Below are 18,800 nucleotides of genomic sequence, written 5' to 3'. Positions count from 1 at the left end.
TTTACAGAGAGACCTAGCCCACCAGAAAAACTTGGAGTAACCAATGTGACCAAAGACAGTGTATCACTTGCTTGGTCCAAACCAGAACATGATGGAGGAAGTAAGATTGTGGGCTACATTGTTGAAGCGCTAGAAAAGGGTCAACAAAAATGGGTCAAATGTGCAGTTGTGAAAACAACTCGTCATGATATCCGTGGCCTCAAGGAAAATATTGACTATTTCTTCAGAGTTTTTGCTGAAAACCAAGCTGGTTTAAGTGATCCAAAGGAGCTTCTCCTACCTGTTACTGTCAAAGAAAAGCTTGGTAAGTATAATAGCATATCCTAGCATCAGCTAGGTATAGTAGAAATACACTGTTTAGAGCATTATCATCATGACTTACATATATTTATAACTCTAAATGTTCATTTCATTTTGCTTTATTTTTACAATAACTCTTTTATTTTTCAGAATCACCTGAGATAGATATGAGAGGTTATCCAAGTAATACTGTGTATGTCAGAGCAGGCTCAAATCTAAAAGTGGACGTTCCAATTTCTGGTAAGCCCCTTCCTAAGGTGACGTTATCCAGAGATGGACTTCTCGTGAAATCAACTTTAAGATTCAACACTGAAACTACAGCTGAAAGTATAATCATCAATCTAAAAGAAAGTATTGCTTCTGATGCTGGAACTTATGAGTTAACTGCATCCAACTCTAGTGGAACAACTAAATCAAAGATCAAGATTGTGGTTCTAGACAGGCCAGGCCCACCAATAGGTCCGGTCATCATGAGTGATGTTACTGAAGACAGTGTAACACTACAATGGGAACCTCCAGCTTATGATGGTGGAAGCCAGGTCACCAACTACATTGTCCTGAAGAGAGAAACAAGTACTGCTGCTTGGTCAGAAGTGTCTTCCACAGTGGCTAGAAATGTCACTAAAGTCATGAAACTTACCAAAGGGGAAGAATATCAGTTCCGCATTAAAGCTGAAAATCGCTTTGGCATCAGTGACCATATAGATTCAGAGACTGTAACAGTAAAGCTTCCTTACAGTAAGTTGGATCACATATATATTATAATCATAAATACAACATTTTTCACATCACGGTTTTCCTACAATCTCCTGCTCTCTTTTTTTTCTAGCTATACCTGGACCTCCATCAACACCCTGGATCAGCAATGTTACCCGAGAGAGCATCGCAGTGGGTTGGCATGAGCCAGTCTCCAATGGTGGCAATACAGTTATTGGATATCACTTAGAAATGAAAGACAGGAATAGCATCTTATGGCAGAAAGTCAGCAAGACAATTATTCGCACAACTCACTTTAAGGTGTCTAATATCAGCGCTGGTTTAATATATGAATTTAGAGTATATGCACAGAATGCTGCTGGCATTGGAAAAGCCAGTCATCCTTCAGAACCTGTTCTTGCAATTGACGCTTGCGGTAAGTAAACTATTAAAAAAAAATATCAACCTATCTGCTCAGTGAAATTTTTAATTTGTTTAGATGTTACATGCAGTATAGGTAGAAATATTTTGAGCTAAGTCCTACTATATCAAGTTGCAACATTGGATGAGCAGTGGGAGCTATCTGTTAATACAGCACCCAATAAGTACAAATTATCTAGGTTTTTATTGTCTATATCCCATTCATGCATTTCAAGAAAAAAAAATATGATTAATAAAACTAATCATTTTCCAATTCCCTTTTTTTACAGAGCAACCAAGAAACGTCCGTGTCACTGATATTTCAAAGGCTTCTGTGAGCTTGTCCTGGAAGAAACCCGCATATGATGGTGGCAGTAAAATCACTGGATACATTGTGGAAAAACGTGATCTACCAAATGGCCGGTTTACTAAAGCCAGCTTTACTAATGTTATTGAAACACAATTTACTGTATCTGGCTTGACTCAAGGCTCTCAGTATGAGTTCCGAGTGTTCGCAAAGAATGCTGTTGGTTCTGTTAGTAATCCATCTGAGGTGTCAGGACCTATAACTTGCGTTGACACTTATGGTAAGTGAATTGACTTCATATAAAGATAATACATTTCCAAACTTCCTTTTATAGCTTTATTTTATTCAATTAGTTAAAATAAAGTTTGTGGTTTAGTATGAATTTATTTATATCATTTGATTGTAGAATTACATTCTGTCAGGAAACATGGTCTTCAAAATGCAAATGTTACATATTTTTAAACTCTTTTGTAGGCGCACCCCAAATAGATGTGCCACCAGAGTATACAGATGTTGTCAAGTTCAAAGCTGGTGTGGCAGTGAAAGTCAAACTGGGTATTTCCGGGAAACCTATACCTAGCATTGAATGGTTCAGAAATGGAAAGGAACTACAGACCAGTGCTCAAGTGTCTATTGAAAACACCAGCGAGTTTTCGTCATTCCTCATTAAGGATGCATCACGAATCAATAGTGGACTTTATGAATTAAAACTAAAGAATGCCATGGGCTCTGCAACAGCAAGTGTCCGGATACAAGTGCTTGGTATGTGTGCTGAAAATAACTACCTGCAAACATACTCTGACTTACTATGTTTCTTCCCTTTTGTGGTTTTCCATTTTTTTAAGTAATAGAGATTTTGTCTTTTTCTACAGATAAGCCTGGTCCACCTGCAGGACTTATTCAGTTCAAGACAGTCACAGCTGAAAAGATTACCTTTATGTGGGAACCACCTTCAGATGATGGAGGATCAAAGATCACGCATTATATTGTGGAAAAACGTGAAACCAGCCGTGTGGTGTGGTCTCTGTTGTCAGAAAAGCATGAGGAATGTCTTATAACAGTAACCAAACTTATTAAAGGGAATGAATACATATTCCGTATTAGAGGTGTAAACAAATATGGAGTTGGAGATCCTCTGGAATCGGAACCAGTTATAGCAAGAAATGCATTTGGTAAGCTATATTTATAATATTATATGTGGTTGTGATTTATTAAAGTTATGTTGTCTAGATATTTAAATATTAACAAATATATTATTATATTTAAGTTACACCTGGCCCTCCAAGTGTTCCTGAAGTAGCCACAATTACCAAGACTACGATGACTGTAACCTGGAATAGACCTACTGTAGATGGAGGAAGTGAAATAAATGGATATTACCTGGAAAAACGTGACAAAAAGAGCTTGAGGTGGTTCAAAGTAATCAAAGAATCCATTCGTGACACAAGACAGAAAGTGACAGGACTTACAGAAGATAGTGATTATCAGTTCCGTGTCTGTGCAATTAATGCAGCTGGCCAAGGTCCATTCTCAGAAGCTTCAGATTTATACAAAGCTGCTGATCCTATTGGTAAGCATGTTTTATTTGCATTCTTATTTTTGCAGATCATCAATGTGAATATTTTGGAATCAACAATATTAACTGCTGATTTATCTAACTGCAGACAAACCTGGGGAACCCACCAAGCTGAAGATTGTGGATAGTACTAAGTCATCAATTACTCTTAGCTGGACTAAGCCAGTCTATGATGGTGGAAGTCCAGTCACAAGCTATATGGTGGAGGTCAGAGAAGCCGCTAATGAAGACTGGACTGTAGTTAGTGCTAAAGGAGAAGTCCGAACAACTGAATATGTGGTATCTTTGCTTAAACCTGGTGTTGATTATTACTTCCGAGTCTCAGCTGTAAATGCTGCTGGTAATGGAGAGCCGATTGAGATGACAGAACCAGCACTAGCAAAGGACATACTTGGTAAGCCATAATGTTTTCAACTATGCGTTTTCTGATCGGTTTTCAGAAACTTTGTCTTCAGTTTTTTGTTATTCTCATTATAATTTTTTTTTTCCCTTTACAGAGGAACCAGAGATTGACTTGGACGTTGCCCTTAGAACATCTATTGTTGCAAAGGCAGGTGAAGATGTTCAGTTAATGATTCCCTTCAAAGGAAGACCTGCACCAAGTGTAACATGGAGAAAAGGAGATAAAAATATTAGTAATGACCCAAGATATAATATTCAGAATACAGAGTCTTCAACATTAGTTGATATTTCTCAAGTTACACGTAATGACACTGGAAAGTATGTCTTAACCATCGAAAATGGTGTTGGCCAGCCAAAGTCAACATTTGTCACAGTTAAGGTGCTTGATACTCCAGCTGAGTGTCAGAAGCTACAAATAAAAAATGTTGCTCGTGGTACTGTTACGCTGGTATGGGAGCCTCCTCTTATAAATGGTGGAGCTGAAATCACCAACTATGTTATTGAAAAAAGAGATGCCACTAAGAGAGCATGGGCTGCTGTTACAACCAAATGTTCTCACACTTCCTTCAAGATTACTAATTTGTCAGAGAAAACTTCCTACTTTTTCAGAGTTATTCCAGAAAATGAGAATGGTTTGGGAGAGCCATGCAGCACAATAGAGCCTGTGAAAGCATCCGAAATCCCTGGACCAATAAGAGATCTTACCATGAAAGATTCCACTAAAACATCTGTCACTCTTGCTTGGAACAAACCTGATTATGATGGTGGCAGCATTGTTAATGAATATATAGTGGAAAGCAAACTGAAAGATGACAAGGAATGGTCACATGCCGGAGTAAGCAAAGCGTGTGAGTTGGAGGTTTCTAAACTAAAGGAACTTTCAGTTATGGAATTCAGAATTTCAGCTAAAAACGAAAAGGGATTAAGTGATGGAGTTATTATTGGCCCTATTACTGTTAAAGAGTATGTCATTCAACCTGAAGCAGATATCTCTGAAATACTTGGAGGACAAATTACTGTTCGTATTGGACACAATGTACACCTTGAGTTGCCCTACAAGGGTAAACCAAGAGCAACTATATCTTGGCTAAAGGACAACTTTCCTCTGAAAGAAAGTGAACAAGTAAGATTTAAGAAAACTGAAGCCAAACTAAGCCTTAACATCAAAAATGTCAAGAAAGAAAATGGTGGCAAATACACTTTGATTCTTGATAATGGCGTTGCTCGCAAAACCTATGCTATTACAGTGATTACACTTGGTCCTCCATCTAAGCCAAAAGGACCTATTAGATTTGATGAAATAAGAGCTGACAGCATCATTATGTCATGGGATGTTCCAGATGATGACGGAGGAGGAGAAATAACCTCATATAGCATTGAGAAACGTGAAACTTCTCAAACCAATTGGAAGATGGTTTGTTCCAGTGTTGCCAGAACATCATTCAAGATTCCAAATCTTGTTAAAGGAACAGAATACCAGTTAAGGGTGCGTGCTGAAAACAGATATGGGGTGAGCCCACCTCTTAACTCCATTGATGTTATTGCTAAGCATCAATTTAGACCACCAGGGCCACCAGGAAAGCCAGTGGTGTACAACGTTACATGTGATGGAATGTCTATTTCCTGGGATGCACCTGTATATGATGGAGGCTCTGAAATTACTGGTTTCCATGTAGAAAAGAAAGAAAGAAACAGCATCTTATGGCAAAAAGTCAACACTTCACCAATATCCAATAGAGAATATAGAATTACTGGTCTTATTGAGGGTCTTGACTACCAGTACCGTGTCTTAGCAGAAAATACTGCTGGCTTCAGCCCAGTAAGTGAACCAAGCAAGTTTACTCTGGCTGTATCACCTGTTGGTAAGTACAGCAAAAGAACTGCTTAGTCCCTGAGAACAATATTTTTAATTTAATTTACCGTAACCATAAATATAATTTTTTATAGATCCTCCTGGAACACCTGATTATATTGATGTCACAAGGGAAACCGTCACACTTAAATGGACTCCACCTAAGCGTGATGGTGGCAGTAAAATTGTGGCCTACAGCATTGAAAAACGCCAAGGCAATGAACGTTGGCTCAGATGCAACTTTACAGATGTTTCTGAATGTCAATATACAGTGACTGGACTGAGCCCAGGAGACCGGTTCGAATTTAGAATAATTGCAAGAAATGCCGTTGGAACAATTAGCCCACCTTCACAATCTTCTGGTTACATCATGACAAGAGATGAAAGCAGTAAGTATCATGTTAATTACATTTAATACATTTATTATATATTGATGATAGTAAAGAAGGCCAGTAACTGGTTAATAGCAAATTTAGTACATTTTATGGAGAAGGTTCTATTTGTTGAAAAAAATATGCACCTAAATTATAGTAATAAAACTTCTATATTTCATAGTTTTAAAAAGATAGCAAATACCATCTCCAGATACTACACTATAGAGCACTCATTTTATTGTACTCTTTTAATATTATGCATATTTATGGTTTTATCCTGTTAAAAGTAATTTTCCTTGTACTTGACCATTTATTTTTATTTTTTTTAAAGTTGCTCCTAGCATTGAGTTCGGACCAGAGCACTTTGAAGGACTTACTGTTAAGGCTGGAGATAACATTAAAGTTAAAGCTTTGATCAAAGGACGTCCTGTGCCTCAAGTTGTCTGGCTGAAAGACGGTAAAGAGATTGAAAAGAGGCTTGCAGTGGAAATTAACAATGGAATTGGATATAGCACTATCTTTGTAAGAGATGCTACACGCGACCATCGTGGTGTGTATATAGTAGAAGCGAAAAACTCATCAGGGACAAAGAGAGCCGATATGACAATACGGGTGCAAGGTATGTGTAAATTTCACAGATTGTGATTATATGCCATATCTTTTATGTTCTGAGTAGACAATTAATAAGTATACATTCTTTCATAAACTCCAAATCACATATATTCTTTCTGATGATTTTGTTTTTTGTTCTTTTTTTGCCAGATACACCTGGACCTGTGGGTGGACCTATAAGATTCAGTAATATAAGTGGTGAAAAGTTAACCTTGTGGTGGGATCCCCCTGCCAACGATGGTTGCTCTGCAATAACTAATTATGTAATTGAAAAACGGGAGACAAGCAGATTGTCTTGGGCTCAAGTTACAGACCAATGTGAAGGCTGTTCATACTCAGTTACTAAATTAATTAAGGGCAATGAGTATCAGTTCCGTATCGCAGCAGCTAATAAGTTTGGCATTGGAAAACCTCTCGACTCGGACCCTGTCATTGCACAGATACAATACAGTAAGTCAGAATTCTACTGAAGCTGTAACTGAAGACGAAGTGAATATATGAGTTTTGATAAGTAAACAAATAATATATTATTAATACTTCCATACTTGTTTTACAGCTGTTCCAGATGCACCTGGAGTACCAGATTCTACTCATGTGAATGGAGACAGCATTACAGTAACATGGGCACGACCCAAATCTGATGGCGGAAATGAAATAAACCATTATATTTTGGAAAGAAGAGAAAAGAAGAGCTTAAGATGGGTTAAGGTATCCAGCAAGAAGCCCATCACTGAGACCAGATATAGAGTAACTGGCCTAGTTGAAGGAAATGAATATGAGTTCCGTGTAGTGGCTGAAAATGATGCAGGAGTTGGAGAACCAAGTGGAATATCCAGACTAATTAAATGCAAAGAACCTGTGAATCCACCTAGTGCTCCCAGCATTGTGAAAGTTAGTGACACAACTAAAACATCCGTAAGCCTGGAATGGACAAAACCAGCATTTGACGGTGGCATGGCAATTATTGGATACATAATTGAAATGTGCAAAGCTGATCTTGGTGAATGGCACAAAGTGAATGCAGAAGCGGTAGTAGCCACAAAATATACAGTTGTGGATCTTGAGGCTGGTGAAAACTACAAGTTCAGAGTTTCTGCAGTGAACGGAGCAGGCAAGGGAGACAGTTGTGAAGTTCCTGCGACAGTACAAACTAGTGACAGGCTGACATCTCCAGAAATTGATATTGATGCCAACTTTAAACAGACACACATTGTAAGAGCTGGGGCAAACATTCGCCTCTTCATTGCTTACAAAGGTAGACCCACACCAACAGCTATATGGACAAAGACAGACTCTGACCTTAGTGTGAGAGCTGATATTCAGACCACAGACTCATTTAGCACCCTGACAGTGGAAGACTGTAACAGATATGATGCCGGCAAGTACACTTTCACTGTAGAGAACAACAGTGGTAGCAAGTCTATCACATTTACTGTGAAGGTGCTAGATTCCCCTGGACCACCAGGCCCAATTACATACAAAGATGTGACAAGAGGATCTGTTACCTTGCTATGGGATGCTCCTATCAATGATGGAGGTGCACGTATTCACCACTATGTAGTGCAGAGACGTGAAGCTAGCCGTCGCAGCTGGCAAGTAGTCCGTGAAAAGTGCTCTAGGCAGATCATTAAGGTTACAGATCTTCTGGAAGGTCAACCATACTACTTCCGTGTTTCAGCAGAAAATGAATATGGTGTAGGTGAGGCTTTTGAAACACCAGAACCCATTGTAGCTACAGAAGAGCCAGCACCACCAAAGAGATTAGACATCATAGATACAAGCAAGTCATCTGTAACATTAGCTTGGCTAAAACCTGATCATGATGGTGGAAGCCGTATATCCTCTTATCTTATTGAAATGAAACAGAAAGGCTCAGATCGATGGATTGAGGCTGGTCAAACAAAACAATTAACTCTGACAATTGATAATCTAACAGAAAATACTGAATATGAGTTCCGTGTTCGTGCCAAGAATGATGCAGGCTATAGCGATGCAAGAGAAGCATTCTCATCCGTCATTATTAAGGAACCTCAAATTGAACCTACAGCTGATTTAAGTGGTGTCACAAGACAACTCATCACATGCAAAGCCGGAAGCAATTTCACAATTGACATACCAATCAGTGGTCGTCCAGTACCCAAGGTAACATGGAAATTGGAGGAAATGAGACTCAAAGAAACTGACAGAGTAAGCATTAAGACAACAAAAGACAGAACAACACTGACAGTCAAGGACAGCATGAGAGGTGACTCTGGAAGATACTACCTGACACTTGAAAATACAGCTGGTGTCAAAACATTCACTGTCACAGTAATAGTGATCGGAAGACCAGGTTCTGTCACTGGACCTATTGAAGTTTCCTCTGTATCTGCTGAGTCATGTGTATTGTCTTGGGCTGAACCTGAAGATAATGGTGGAACTGACATCACAAACTATATTGTTGAGAAACGTGAATCTGGTACAACATCCTGGCAGCTTGTTAATTCCAGTGTCAAACGTACACAGATCAAGGTTACCCACCTTACAAAATACATGGAATATACTTTCCGCGTCAGTGCAGAAAACCGGTTTGGCGTCAGCAAGCCTCTTGAATCTACACCTATTGTTGCTGAACATCCTTTTGGTAAGGACACAATTTGTTTTGATGCATTGTTATGTAGCATATTTTATGTACAGTAATAAAACAGTATAATCTTGTATTTCTTTTAATTAGTACCAGCAAGCCCACCAACTAGACCAGAAGTCTATTCTGTTTCTGCCAATACCATGGGTATTAAATGGGAAGAACCATATCATGATGGTGGCAGCAAAGTTACAGGATACTGGATTGAAAAGAAAGAACGTAACACCATTCTATGGGTGAAGGATAACAAGATCCCATGTTTTGATTGCAATTACAAAGTAACAGCATTGGTTGAAGGTCTGGAGTATCAGTTCAGAGTATATGCTTTGAATGGGGCTGGTATCAGCAAGGCCAGTGAAGCTTCAAGACCTGTAATGGCTCAGAATCCTGTTGGTGAGTAACCTGCAACCTTGATAACAATTTTTCAGATACTTATTTTAAAAGTCTCCATAATATATACTTAGCTGCTGTGTTTAGACTGGCCGGTTACTATATTGCGGGAATTTGTTTATTCATGGAAAATATAATTCCCTTTTTATTCCACATAGTATTTTGAGGCTTATATGGAAAAACTTTTTGGATTTTATTTTTGTTAGACAAACTGCAATTGTAATACGATAAACTTCTTTGTTTTTAAAGATCCACCAGGAAGACCAGAAGTAACCGATGTTACAAGATCTTCAGTTGCACTGAGCTGGTCTACTCCTCTTTATGATGGTGGCAGCAAAATTGTGGGTTATATTGTAGAACGCAAACCATTTAATGAAACAGGAGACGGCCGCTGGCTGAAATGTAACTACACTACAGTTTCAGAAAACTTCTTCAATGTGACAGCTCTTAGTGAAGGAGAAGTTTATGAGTTCCGTGTACTTGCCAAGAATGCCTCTGGTGTAATAAGTGCTCCATCACAGTCCACTGGTGCTGTTACTTGCAAAGATGAATATTGTGAGTATTTCAGAGATTTTTATTTTTCATATATTTTATCTCAGACATAACCAAATACAAAATGTAGAAAATGGAAATGTGTACTGCAATTTATCTTAAAATTGAATCACACGTTTAAACAGTTTTTGTCTATTTTATTACTTTAGCACCTCCCAAAGCCGAACTTGACAGTAAATTACAAGGAGATGTTGTTACCATAAGAGCAGGTTCTGATCTTGTACTTGACGCATCTATTGGTGGCAAACCAGAACCCAAAGTGTTCTGGTCCAAGGGAGACAAAGAAATGGAGCTCTGTGAAAAGATATCTCTACAATATACAAGCAAGCGTGCTGTGGCAATTGTCAAATTCTGTGACAGAAGTGATACTGGGAAATATACTTTAACAGTTAAAAATGCAAGTGGAACAAAGTCTGTTTCTGTACTTGTTAAAGTACTTGGTAAGTCCATCCATACGGTATGCCATGAGTTGCATTGAACAAAATTACAGTTTATAGGCAAAGTTAAGTAATATTTAAATATTGTTATTTCACTTATTATTAGATTCTCCAGGTGCTTGTGCAGGGAAAATCAATATCAGCAGAGTTACCGAGGAGAAATGTACCCTTGCATGGAATGTCCCACAAGAAGATGGAGGCGCTGAAATAACGCACTACATTATTGAACGTCGTGAAACCAGTCGTCTCAACTGGGTTATTGTTGAACCTGAGTGCCAGACTCTTTCATGCAGTGTCACAAGGTTGATAAAGAACAATGAATATATATTCCGTATAAGGGCAGTTAACAAGTACGGACCAGGTCTTCCAAATGAGTCTGAATCCATTGTAGCAAGAAATTCATTCAGTGAGTAGAATATTCTAATTTCATTGCTTAAGTGAAGAGTTTTTAAGGAATCCATTGCAAAAAACTTTAATATTTCATATTTTTACAGCAATCCCAACACCACCGGGTGCCCCTGAAACTGTCGGAGTTGGCAAGGACCATGTCATTATTCAATGGCTTAAACCAGAATCAGATGGTGGTAGTGAAATCAGCACTTACATTGTCGACAAAAGGGAGAAGAAGAGTGTGAGATGGACAAGAGTGAACAGAGACTACACTATTTATGACACTCGTCTAAAGATCACTAGCTTATTGGAAGGAAGTGAATACCAATTCCGCGTTAGTGCAGTTAATGCAGCTGGAAACAGTGAACCCAGTGAATCATCTCCATATGTCCAGTGCAGAGATCCTACCTGTAAGTTTTTTAACAGATTTCACGAAACTATTGAGGAAAAAAAATAAAGTAGTAGAGCATTTACAAAGTGTAAAATTAAATATAGGATGAACTATAAAAGAGCAATTTGGATAATGAAAGGATTATTTATGTAAATGATTACCTTAACAAAGATTTAAATGGTTGTTTATAAGACACCAGAAGTTTCCTTTTAAAAATACTTAAAGGCAATCATTTAGGGTATGTTCACACGGCCTATTTACGGACGTAAATCGGGCGTTTTTGCCCCGAATTACGCCCGAAAATAGCGCCTCAATAGCGCTGACAAACATCTGCCCATTGAAAGCAATGGGCAGACGTTTGTCTGTTCACACGAGGCGTATATTTACGCGCCGCTGTCAAATGACGGCGCGTAAATAGACGCCCGCGTCAAAGAAGTGACCTGTCACTTCTTTGGCCGTAATTGGAGCCGTTATTCATTGACTCCAATGAATAGCAGCGCTAATTACGGCCGTAATTGACGCGGCGTTCAAGAGCCTGCACATGCCGGTACGGCTGAAATTACGGGGATGTTTTCAGGCTGAAACATCCCCGTAATTTCAGCCGTTACGGACCCCCGCCGTGTGAACATACCCTTAGGTGTATGAACACTTAAAAGTGGGTTGTTAAAATACAATTTTTGTTTTTGTTCTCTTTTAGACACCCCAGCAGCCCCATCTGTTCCAAGAGTTGTGGACACCACTAAACAGAGTATCAGCTTGGCATGGTCTAAGCCATTGTATGATGGAGGTTCTGACATTATAGGTTATGTTCTTGAGGTGGAAGAAGAAGGTAGTGACCAGTGGTACAGGCCACACACTACTGCTGTTCTGAGAAATCCTGAGTTTACAGTGACAGGTTTAAAGACAAACCAGAAATACCGCTTCAGAGTTGCAGCTTCTAATGCTAATGGCTCAAGTGAATTTAGTGAATCATCAACTCAAATTGAGCCAGTTGAAAGAATAGGTAAATGAAAAAAACTGTTTATCTATCTATCTATCTATCTATCTAGTGATATTTATTCATTAAATGCAATTTTTCTTTAGAAACGCCTGACCTGGAGCTTGCCGATGACCTTAAGAAGATTGTTACAGTCAGAGCTGGTGGCTCTTTACGTCTCATGGTATCTGTGTCTGGAAGACCATCTCCAACAATCGCATGGAGAAAAGAAGGTGTCGATCTTGCAAGTCGAGCCATAATTGACATTACAGACAGCTATACCTTACTTGTAATTGAGAAGGTGAACAGATATGATGCTGGAAAATATATTATCGAGGCTGTCAACCAATCTGGCAAGAAATCATCAACAGTTGTAGTCAAAGTTTATGGTAAGATAATTTAAAATTAGTCCAAGTGCCATAACAATTTAAATCAAATTTTGAGGTTTCATACCAGATAGCTGGTTTGTTCATACATTTCTAATTTACAATGCATCATCCTTTTTTTCTTTCAGATTCTCCAGGCCCTTGTGGCTCAGTGAAGGTAAAAGAGGTCTCCAAAGAGTCAGTCACACTCACTTGGGATGTGCCAATACTGGATGGCGGAGCCCCAGTTAATAACTACATCATTGAAAGACGTGAAGCCGCTATGAGAGCTTTCAAGACAGTAACCACAAAATGCAATAAGACCATTTACAGAGTCACTGGTCTAGTAGAGGGATTAATGTACTACTTTAGAGTTTTGCCAGAAAACATTTATGGAATTGGTGAACCATGTGAAACATCTGATGCAGTGTTAGTGTCTGAAGTTCCAATGGTACCACAAAAACTGGAGATTGCTGATATTACAAAATCTACAGTATCTCTAGCATGGGAGAAACCTCTTCACGATGGTGGTAGCAGACTAACTGGCTATGTTATTGAAGCTTGTAGAGCTGGAACAGAAAAATGGATGAAAGTTGCAACCCTAAAACCAACAGTACTAGATTACACTGTTACATCACTAAATGAAGGTGAACAGTATCTGTTCAGAGTCAAAGCACAAAACCAAAAGGGCGTCTCTGAACCACAGGAGATTGTAACTGCAGTGACAGTTCAAGACCAGAAAGGTAAAACAATAATGTCACATGGCATTCATTATATGTTCTTTATCTATGATCTTGTGTAATTTTCGGTGACTAACCTATGTACTTGTGTCTCTCTCTGTAGTGTTGCCTTCCATTGATCTGGCTGGAATACCCCAGAAGATTGTGCATGTGCCATGTGGCAGACCAATCGAGCTTGCATTACCCATTCATGGGCGTCCTCCTCCTGCAGCATCATGGTTCTTTGAAGGATCCAAGATAAAGGAGGTTGACCGTGTTAAGATTGAAACTGTGAATAAAGTAGCCAAACTAACCATTCGCGAGACCACTATCAATGATACTGGAGATTATACACTTGAAATTAAAAATACAGTTGCAACAGTTTCTGAAACAGTTAAAGTTATCATTCTTGGTGAGTATTGATCTTTTAATTGACATTAAAACAGAAAAAATAAATTATTTATATATGAATTATTGATATGTTTTTACGTTTTCTTTTCATCAACAGACAAACCTGGACCACCTATTGGACCAATTTCTATTGATGAGATTGATTCCACATCAGTGTCTGTTACCTGGGAACCACCACAGATGGATGGTGGAGCTACAATAAGTGGCTATGTTGTGGAACAACGGGATGCTCACCGCCCTGGATGGTTACCAGTTTCTGAGTCTGTCACAAGAACAATGTACAAATTTACAAGACTCATTGAAGGCACTGAATATGTATTCAGAGTGGCAGCTACAAATCGTTTTGGTATTGGTTCCTATTTACAATCTGAAGTTGTGGAATGCAAGAGCAGAATAAGTAAGTACACTACATAAAAAACATTGTTTTCATTTAAACAATACATGAGAAATATATAACATAATTATAAAATTACTGATCACAGCTAACCCATATACCAAGACTTATTTTCTTGCATTACATTTTGCCTTAAATTAAGAACTTTCAAGGAACTCATCATAAAAGTGCAGCAAATCTACTTATTCTAGTGACATATTCATTACTGCAAAATGACCATTGTTACCTGCTGTCTTATTTCAGGTATTCCTGGACCACCAGAGACTCCACAGGTGTTTGATGTATCACGTGATGGTATGACCCTAACTTGGAACGTTCCAGATGAAGATGGTGGTTCACAGATCATTGGTTATATTGTAGAACGCAAAGAGGTCAGAGCTGATCGATGGGTTCGTGCAAATAAAGTACCTGTGACAATGACACGCTATCGGTCTACTGGACTTATTGAAGGCTTGGAATATGAACATCGTATTACAGCTATAAATGCAAGAGGTGTTGGAAAACCAAGCCGTCCATCAAAACCTGCAGTAGCAATGGATCCAATAGGTACAGTAAGCTAAGAGAAACATTTTAACTTGCTTGAGATGCATTGTAGTTTCTTTGTGGAGTACAACAACAAACATTACATTAATCAAATTAAAGAAATTATTTGTAAGTGTTTGTAAATGGGCTGTCCAGCTAGGGAAATTGTAGTATTACATGGAACCCCTTTCAGTAATTGTAATACAAGATTTCACTAAGTACTCCAGAGCCATAGACACCCTTAGTCCACTCTAATAGGGGTATTATGAGCAGAGTATCCTCCTCTATGACATCCATATGTCCTAATAGGTGAATTGACAACACCTTTAACAGGCAAGAGTAATTATAGTCCTTAATATAAAAGGTATGATATACAATCTTACAATAAAATTGTTAAACTGATAGATTTTGAACTTTCTTTTACAGCTCCTCCTGAAAAGCCTCAGAATCCAAGAGTTACAGATACAACAAGAACATCAATTTCATTGGCATGGAGTCCACCAGAAGAGGAAGGAGGATCTAAAGTCACGGGTTACTTAATTGAAATGCAAAAGATTGATCAATATGAATGGACAAAATGCAATACGACACCAACCAAAATCTGTGAATATACCCTTACTCACTTACCACAAGGAGCAGAGTACAGGTTCCGCCTTATGGCATGCAATGCTGGAGGACCTGGAGAACCAGCAGATGTTCCAGGAACTGTTAAAATCACTGAAATGCTTGGTAAGACATAAACAAATCATAACTTATTGACAAGGTTACGAAATCAGATGAAAATATTTGCAAATGGATAAAATAATTAATTATTTTTCTTTTACAGCATATCCTGATTATGAATTGGATGAAAAATACCAAGAAGGTCTTGTTATAAGACAAGGAAGTGCAATCAGAATAACCATACCAATAAAGGGCAAACCCATCCCAATATGTAAATGGACCAAGGAAGGACGGGATGTAAGCAATCGAGCAATGATCGCAACTTCTGAAACTCACACTGAACTTGTCATCAAAGATGCTGTTAGGGAAGACTCTGGAACTTACGACTTGATTCTTGAAAACAAATGTGGCAAAAAGGCGGTTTACATTAAGGTCAAAGTTATTGGAAGCCCAGATACTCCAGAAGGTCCACTGGAATATGATGACATCCAGGCCCGCTCAGTGAGAGTAAGCTGGAGAGCCCCTGCTGATGATGGTGGTTCAGATATCCTTGGCTACATTGTTGAAAGACGAGAAGTACCAAAGACTGCTTGGTATACCGTTGATTCACGTGTGAAAGGAACATCTTTGGTTGTTAAAGGACTGAAAGAAAATGTGGAATATCATTTCCGTGTTTCAAGTGAAAACCAGTTTGGTCTTAGTCGTCCACTAAAATCAGAAGAACCTGCTGTACCAAAGACACAACTGAGTATGTATTAATTTGTCCCATTTCTGAATATATAACAGATGTAAATCATGTTAATAAAAGTTATATATTACTATGTATATGTATTAACTATGCACTCATCAAATTGCAGATGTACCAGAACCTCCATGCAACCCACCAGAAGTTGTGGATGTTACAAAGAGCTCAGTCAACTTATCTTGGTCTCGTCCTAAAGATGACGGTGGTTCTCGAGTCACAGGATACTATATCGACCGCAAAGAAACAACCACAGAAAAATGGGTTAGACACAATAAGACCCATATCACTACAACTATGTATACCATCACTGGACTTGTCCCAGATGCTGAATATCAGTTCCGCATTATTGCACAAAATGATATTGGACTGAGTGAGCCAAGCCCAGCATCTGACTCAGTTATTTGTAAAGATCCATTTGGTAAGTGGATAAAATACTTAATAGCATATTTTAGCGTAACCAGTATAAATATTGTGTTGATAATAAAATTATTTTCCTTTGTACTTTCCAGACAAACCAAGCCAACCAGGTGACATTGAAATTACATCTGTATCAAAGGATAGCATAACAATACAATGGGAAAAACCAGAGTGTGATGGAGGTAAAGACATCCTTGGATACTGGGTTGAATACCGACAGTCTGGAGACAGCGCCTGGAAGAAATGCAATAAAGAGCGTATCAAGGACAGGCAGTTCACTATGGGTGGCCTACTGGAAGCTACTGAATATGAATTCAGAGTATCTGCAGAAAACGAAACTGGAATTAGTCGACCTCGTAGAACAGCAATGACTGTGAAAACTAAACTAACCTGTAAGTTTTACATTAACAGTATTTTATCAAGACAAATATTTGCCTATGTATAAGTATTGCAACAAATGTATGTAGTTTACCAATTTTTGTTTAATACAATATATTTTCAATTGTTTTATATAGCCGGGGAAGCTCCTGGTCTACGGCAAGAAATAAAAGAAGTCACAACCAAACTAGGTGAAAGTGCCAAATTAACCTGCCAGATTGTTGGTAGACCATTGCCTGACATCAAATGGTACCGCTTTGGCAAAGAATTGGTGCAAAGTCGCAAATACAAAATGTCCTCAGATGGACGTAGCCACACACTTACTGTCTTGACTGATGAGCAGGAAGATGAAGGCCTCTACACTTGTATTGCAGTTAATGATGCTGGAGAAATTGAAACAAGTGGAAAACTACTTTTGGAAGCCACTCCACAGTTCCACCCAGGATTCCCTCTGAAGGAGAAATATTTAGCAGGAGTAGGCACAACTCTTCGCCTACATGTGGCATATATTGGACGCCCTGTGCCAGCCATTACATGGTTCTATGGCAAAAAACCATTAAAATCTTCTGAAAATCTCACCATTGAGAATACAGAGCACTATACCCACCTTGTCATCAAGAATGTGCAGCACAAGAGTCATGCTGGCAAATACAAGGTGCAGCTAAGCAACATATTTGGAACTGTTGACACAGTACTTAATGTTGAAATACAAGGTATATTATTGCTGTTAAAAACACAGAACTGGTAATACAATACTGTTGAATTTTACTTTGTAAAATATAATTGAACTTAAAAAAAATTCCTTTCCCCGCAGATAAACCAGATAAACCCTCAGGTCCAATAGTTGTTGATGCTTTACTGAAAAATTCAGTCGTAATCAGCTGGAAGCCACCAGAAGATGATGGTGGATCAATGGTGACTAACTATTTAGTGGAACGCAGGGAAGCTAAGGAAGGTGGAGAGTGGCAGCTAGTGTCTTCTTCAATTTCTGGAACCACCTGCCGCATTGTTAATCTGTCTGAAAATGCTGGCTATTACTTCCGAGTTTCTGCTCAAAACTTATATGGCATCAGTGAATCTTTGGAGATACCATCTATTGTTGTACTTAAGAGTCCATTTGGTGAGTAAAGTTGCAATAATGTCATTAGGTACAAAATATACCTCAAATACATGTAAAAGACAATTATTTTTAGCAGTAGAAAACTGTTACTAAATTATCACAAATTTAAATTGCAGAAAAACCAGGAACTCCAGCTAAACCAATGGTTACTGCCATCACAAAGGATTCCTGTGTTGTGTCATGGAAGCCACCAGCCAGTGATGGAGGTGCAAAGATTAAGAATTACTACCTTGAGAAACGTGAGAAGAAGCAGAACAAATGGATTTCCGTTACAACGGAAGAAATTCATGAAACAGTCTACTCTGTGAAGGGTCTCATTGAAGACCTTGAATATGAGTTCCGTGTTAAATGTGAAAACCTTGGAGGTGAAAGTGAATGGAGTGAAATATCTGAACCTATTGTTCCTAAATCTGATGTACCAATCCGTGCTCCACAGTTTAAGGAAGAACTGAGAAACCTAAATGTTAAGTACAAGAGCACAGCTACATTTGTCAGCAAAATTATTGGCCATCCCAAGCCTGTTGTTAAATGGTTTAAACAGGGTAAAGAGATACTTCCAGATGGAGAAAAGGTTAAGCTACAAGAATATAAGGGCGGATACTACCAGCTTGTTATCACAAATGTCTTTGAAGATGATGCTACAGTCTACCAAGTGAGAGCAACCAACCAAGGAGGGTCTATTTCTGCCACAGCTTCCTTGGATGTGGAAGGTAAACAATGTTTAAAAATTTTTTGCAGTTATATATGTACGTTCTGCTGTTGTCCACT

At 38.6% G+C, this 18,800-nt stretch overlaps 1 protein-coding gene across 1 annotated transcript in view; it reads left to right on the top strand.

The window, feature by feature from the left end:
- TTN (titin) overlaps positions 1-18,800 on the top strand; it is a 241,485-nt gene that overhangs the window by 212,911 nt on the left and 9,774 nt on the right. The window contains exons 286-316 of the mRNA XM_075831506.1: positions 8-304; positions 451-1,038; positions 1,130-1,432; positions 1,707-2,003; positions 2,198-2,485; positions 2,596-2,895; positions 2,991-3,293; positions 3,388-3,693; positions 3,797-5,563; positions 5,649-5,942; positions 6,259-6,546; positions 6,690-6,989; positions 7,096-9,162; positions 9,253-9,555; positions 9,802-10,107; positions 10,254-10,544; positions 10,648-10,947; positions 11,036-11,341; positions 12,020-12,325; positions 12,406-12,687; positions 12,813-13,406; positions 13,507-13,794; positions 13,891-14,190; positions 14,431-14,733; positions 15,136-15,438; positions 15,536-16,120; positions 16,230-16,535; positions 16,627-16,926; positions 17,050-17,625; positions 17,727-18,032; positions 18,149-18,742. Of these exons, the coding sequence (XP_075687621.1) occupies positions 8-304; positions 451-1,038; positions 1,130-1,432; positions 1,707-2,003; positions 2,198-2,485; positions 2,596-2,895; positions 2,991-3,293; positions 3,388-3,693; positions 3,797-5,563; positions 5,649-5,942; positions 6,259-6,546; positions 6,690-6,989; positions 7,096-9,162; positions 9,253-9,555; positions 9,802-10,107; positions 10,254-10,544; positions 10,648-10,947; positions 11,036-11,341; positions 12,020-12,325; positions 12,406-12,687; positions 12,813-13,406; positions 13,507-13,794; positions 13,891-14,190; positions 14,431-14,733; positions 15,136-15,438; positions 15,536-16,120; positions 16,230-16,535; positions 16,627-16,926; positions 17,050-17,625; positions 17,727-18,032; positions 18,149-18,742 (13,947 nt within the window). The remainder of the gene's footprint in view (positions 1-7; positions 305-450; positions 1,039-1,129; positions 1,433-1,706; positions 2,004-2,197; positions 2,486-2,595; positions 2,896-2,990; positions 3,294-3,387; positions 3,694-3,796; positions 5,564-5,648; positions 5,943-6,258; positions 6,547-6,689; positions 6,990-7,095; positions 9,163-9,252; positions 9,556-9,801; positions 10,108-10,253; positions 10,545-10,647; positions 10,948-11,035; positions 11,342-12,019; positions 12,326-12,405; positions 12,688-12,812; positions 13,407-13,506; positions 13,795-13,890; positions 14,191-14,430; positions 14,734-15,135; positions 15,439-15,535; positions 16,121-16,229; positions 16,536-16,626; positions 16,927-17,049; positions 17,626-17,726; positions 18,033-18,148; positions 18,743-18,800) is intronic.

The sequence above is a fragment of the Rhinoderma darwinii genome, chromosome 6 (assembly GCF_050947455.1).
Source record: "Rhinoderma darwinii isolate aRhiDar2 chromosome 6, aRhiDar2.hap1, whole genome shotgun sequence".
NCBI classification, from domain to species: Eukaryota; Metazoa; Chordata; class Amphibia; order Anura; family Rhinodermatidae; genus Rhinoderma; species Rhinoderma darwinii.
Note: the sequence above shows the minus strand (reverse complement) of the source record. Positions and strands in the feature narration are given on the sequence as shown.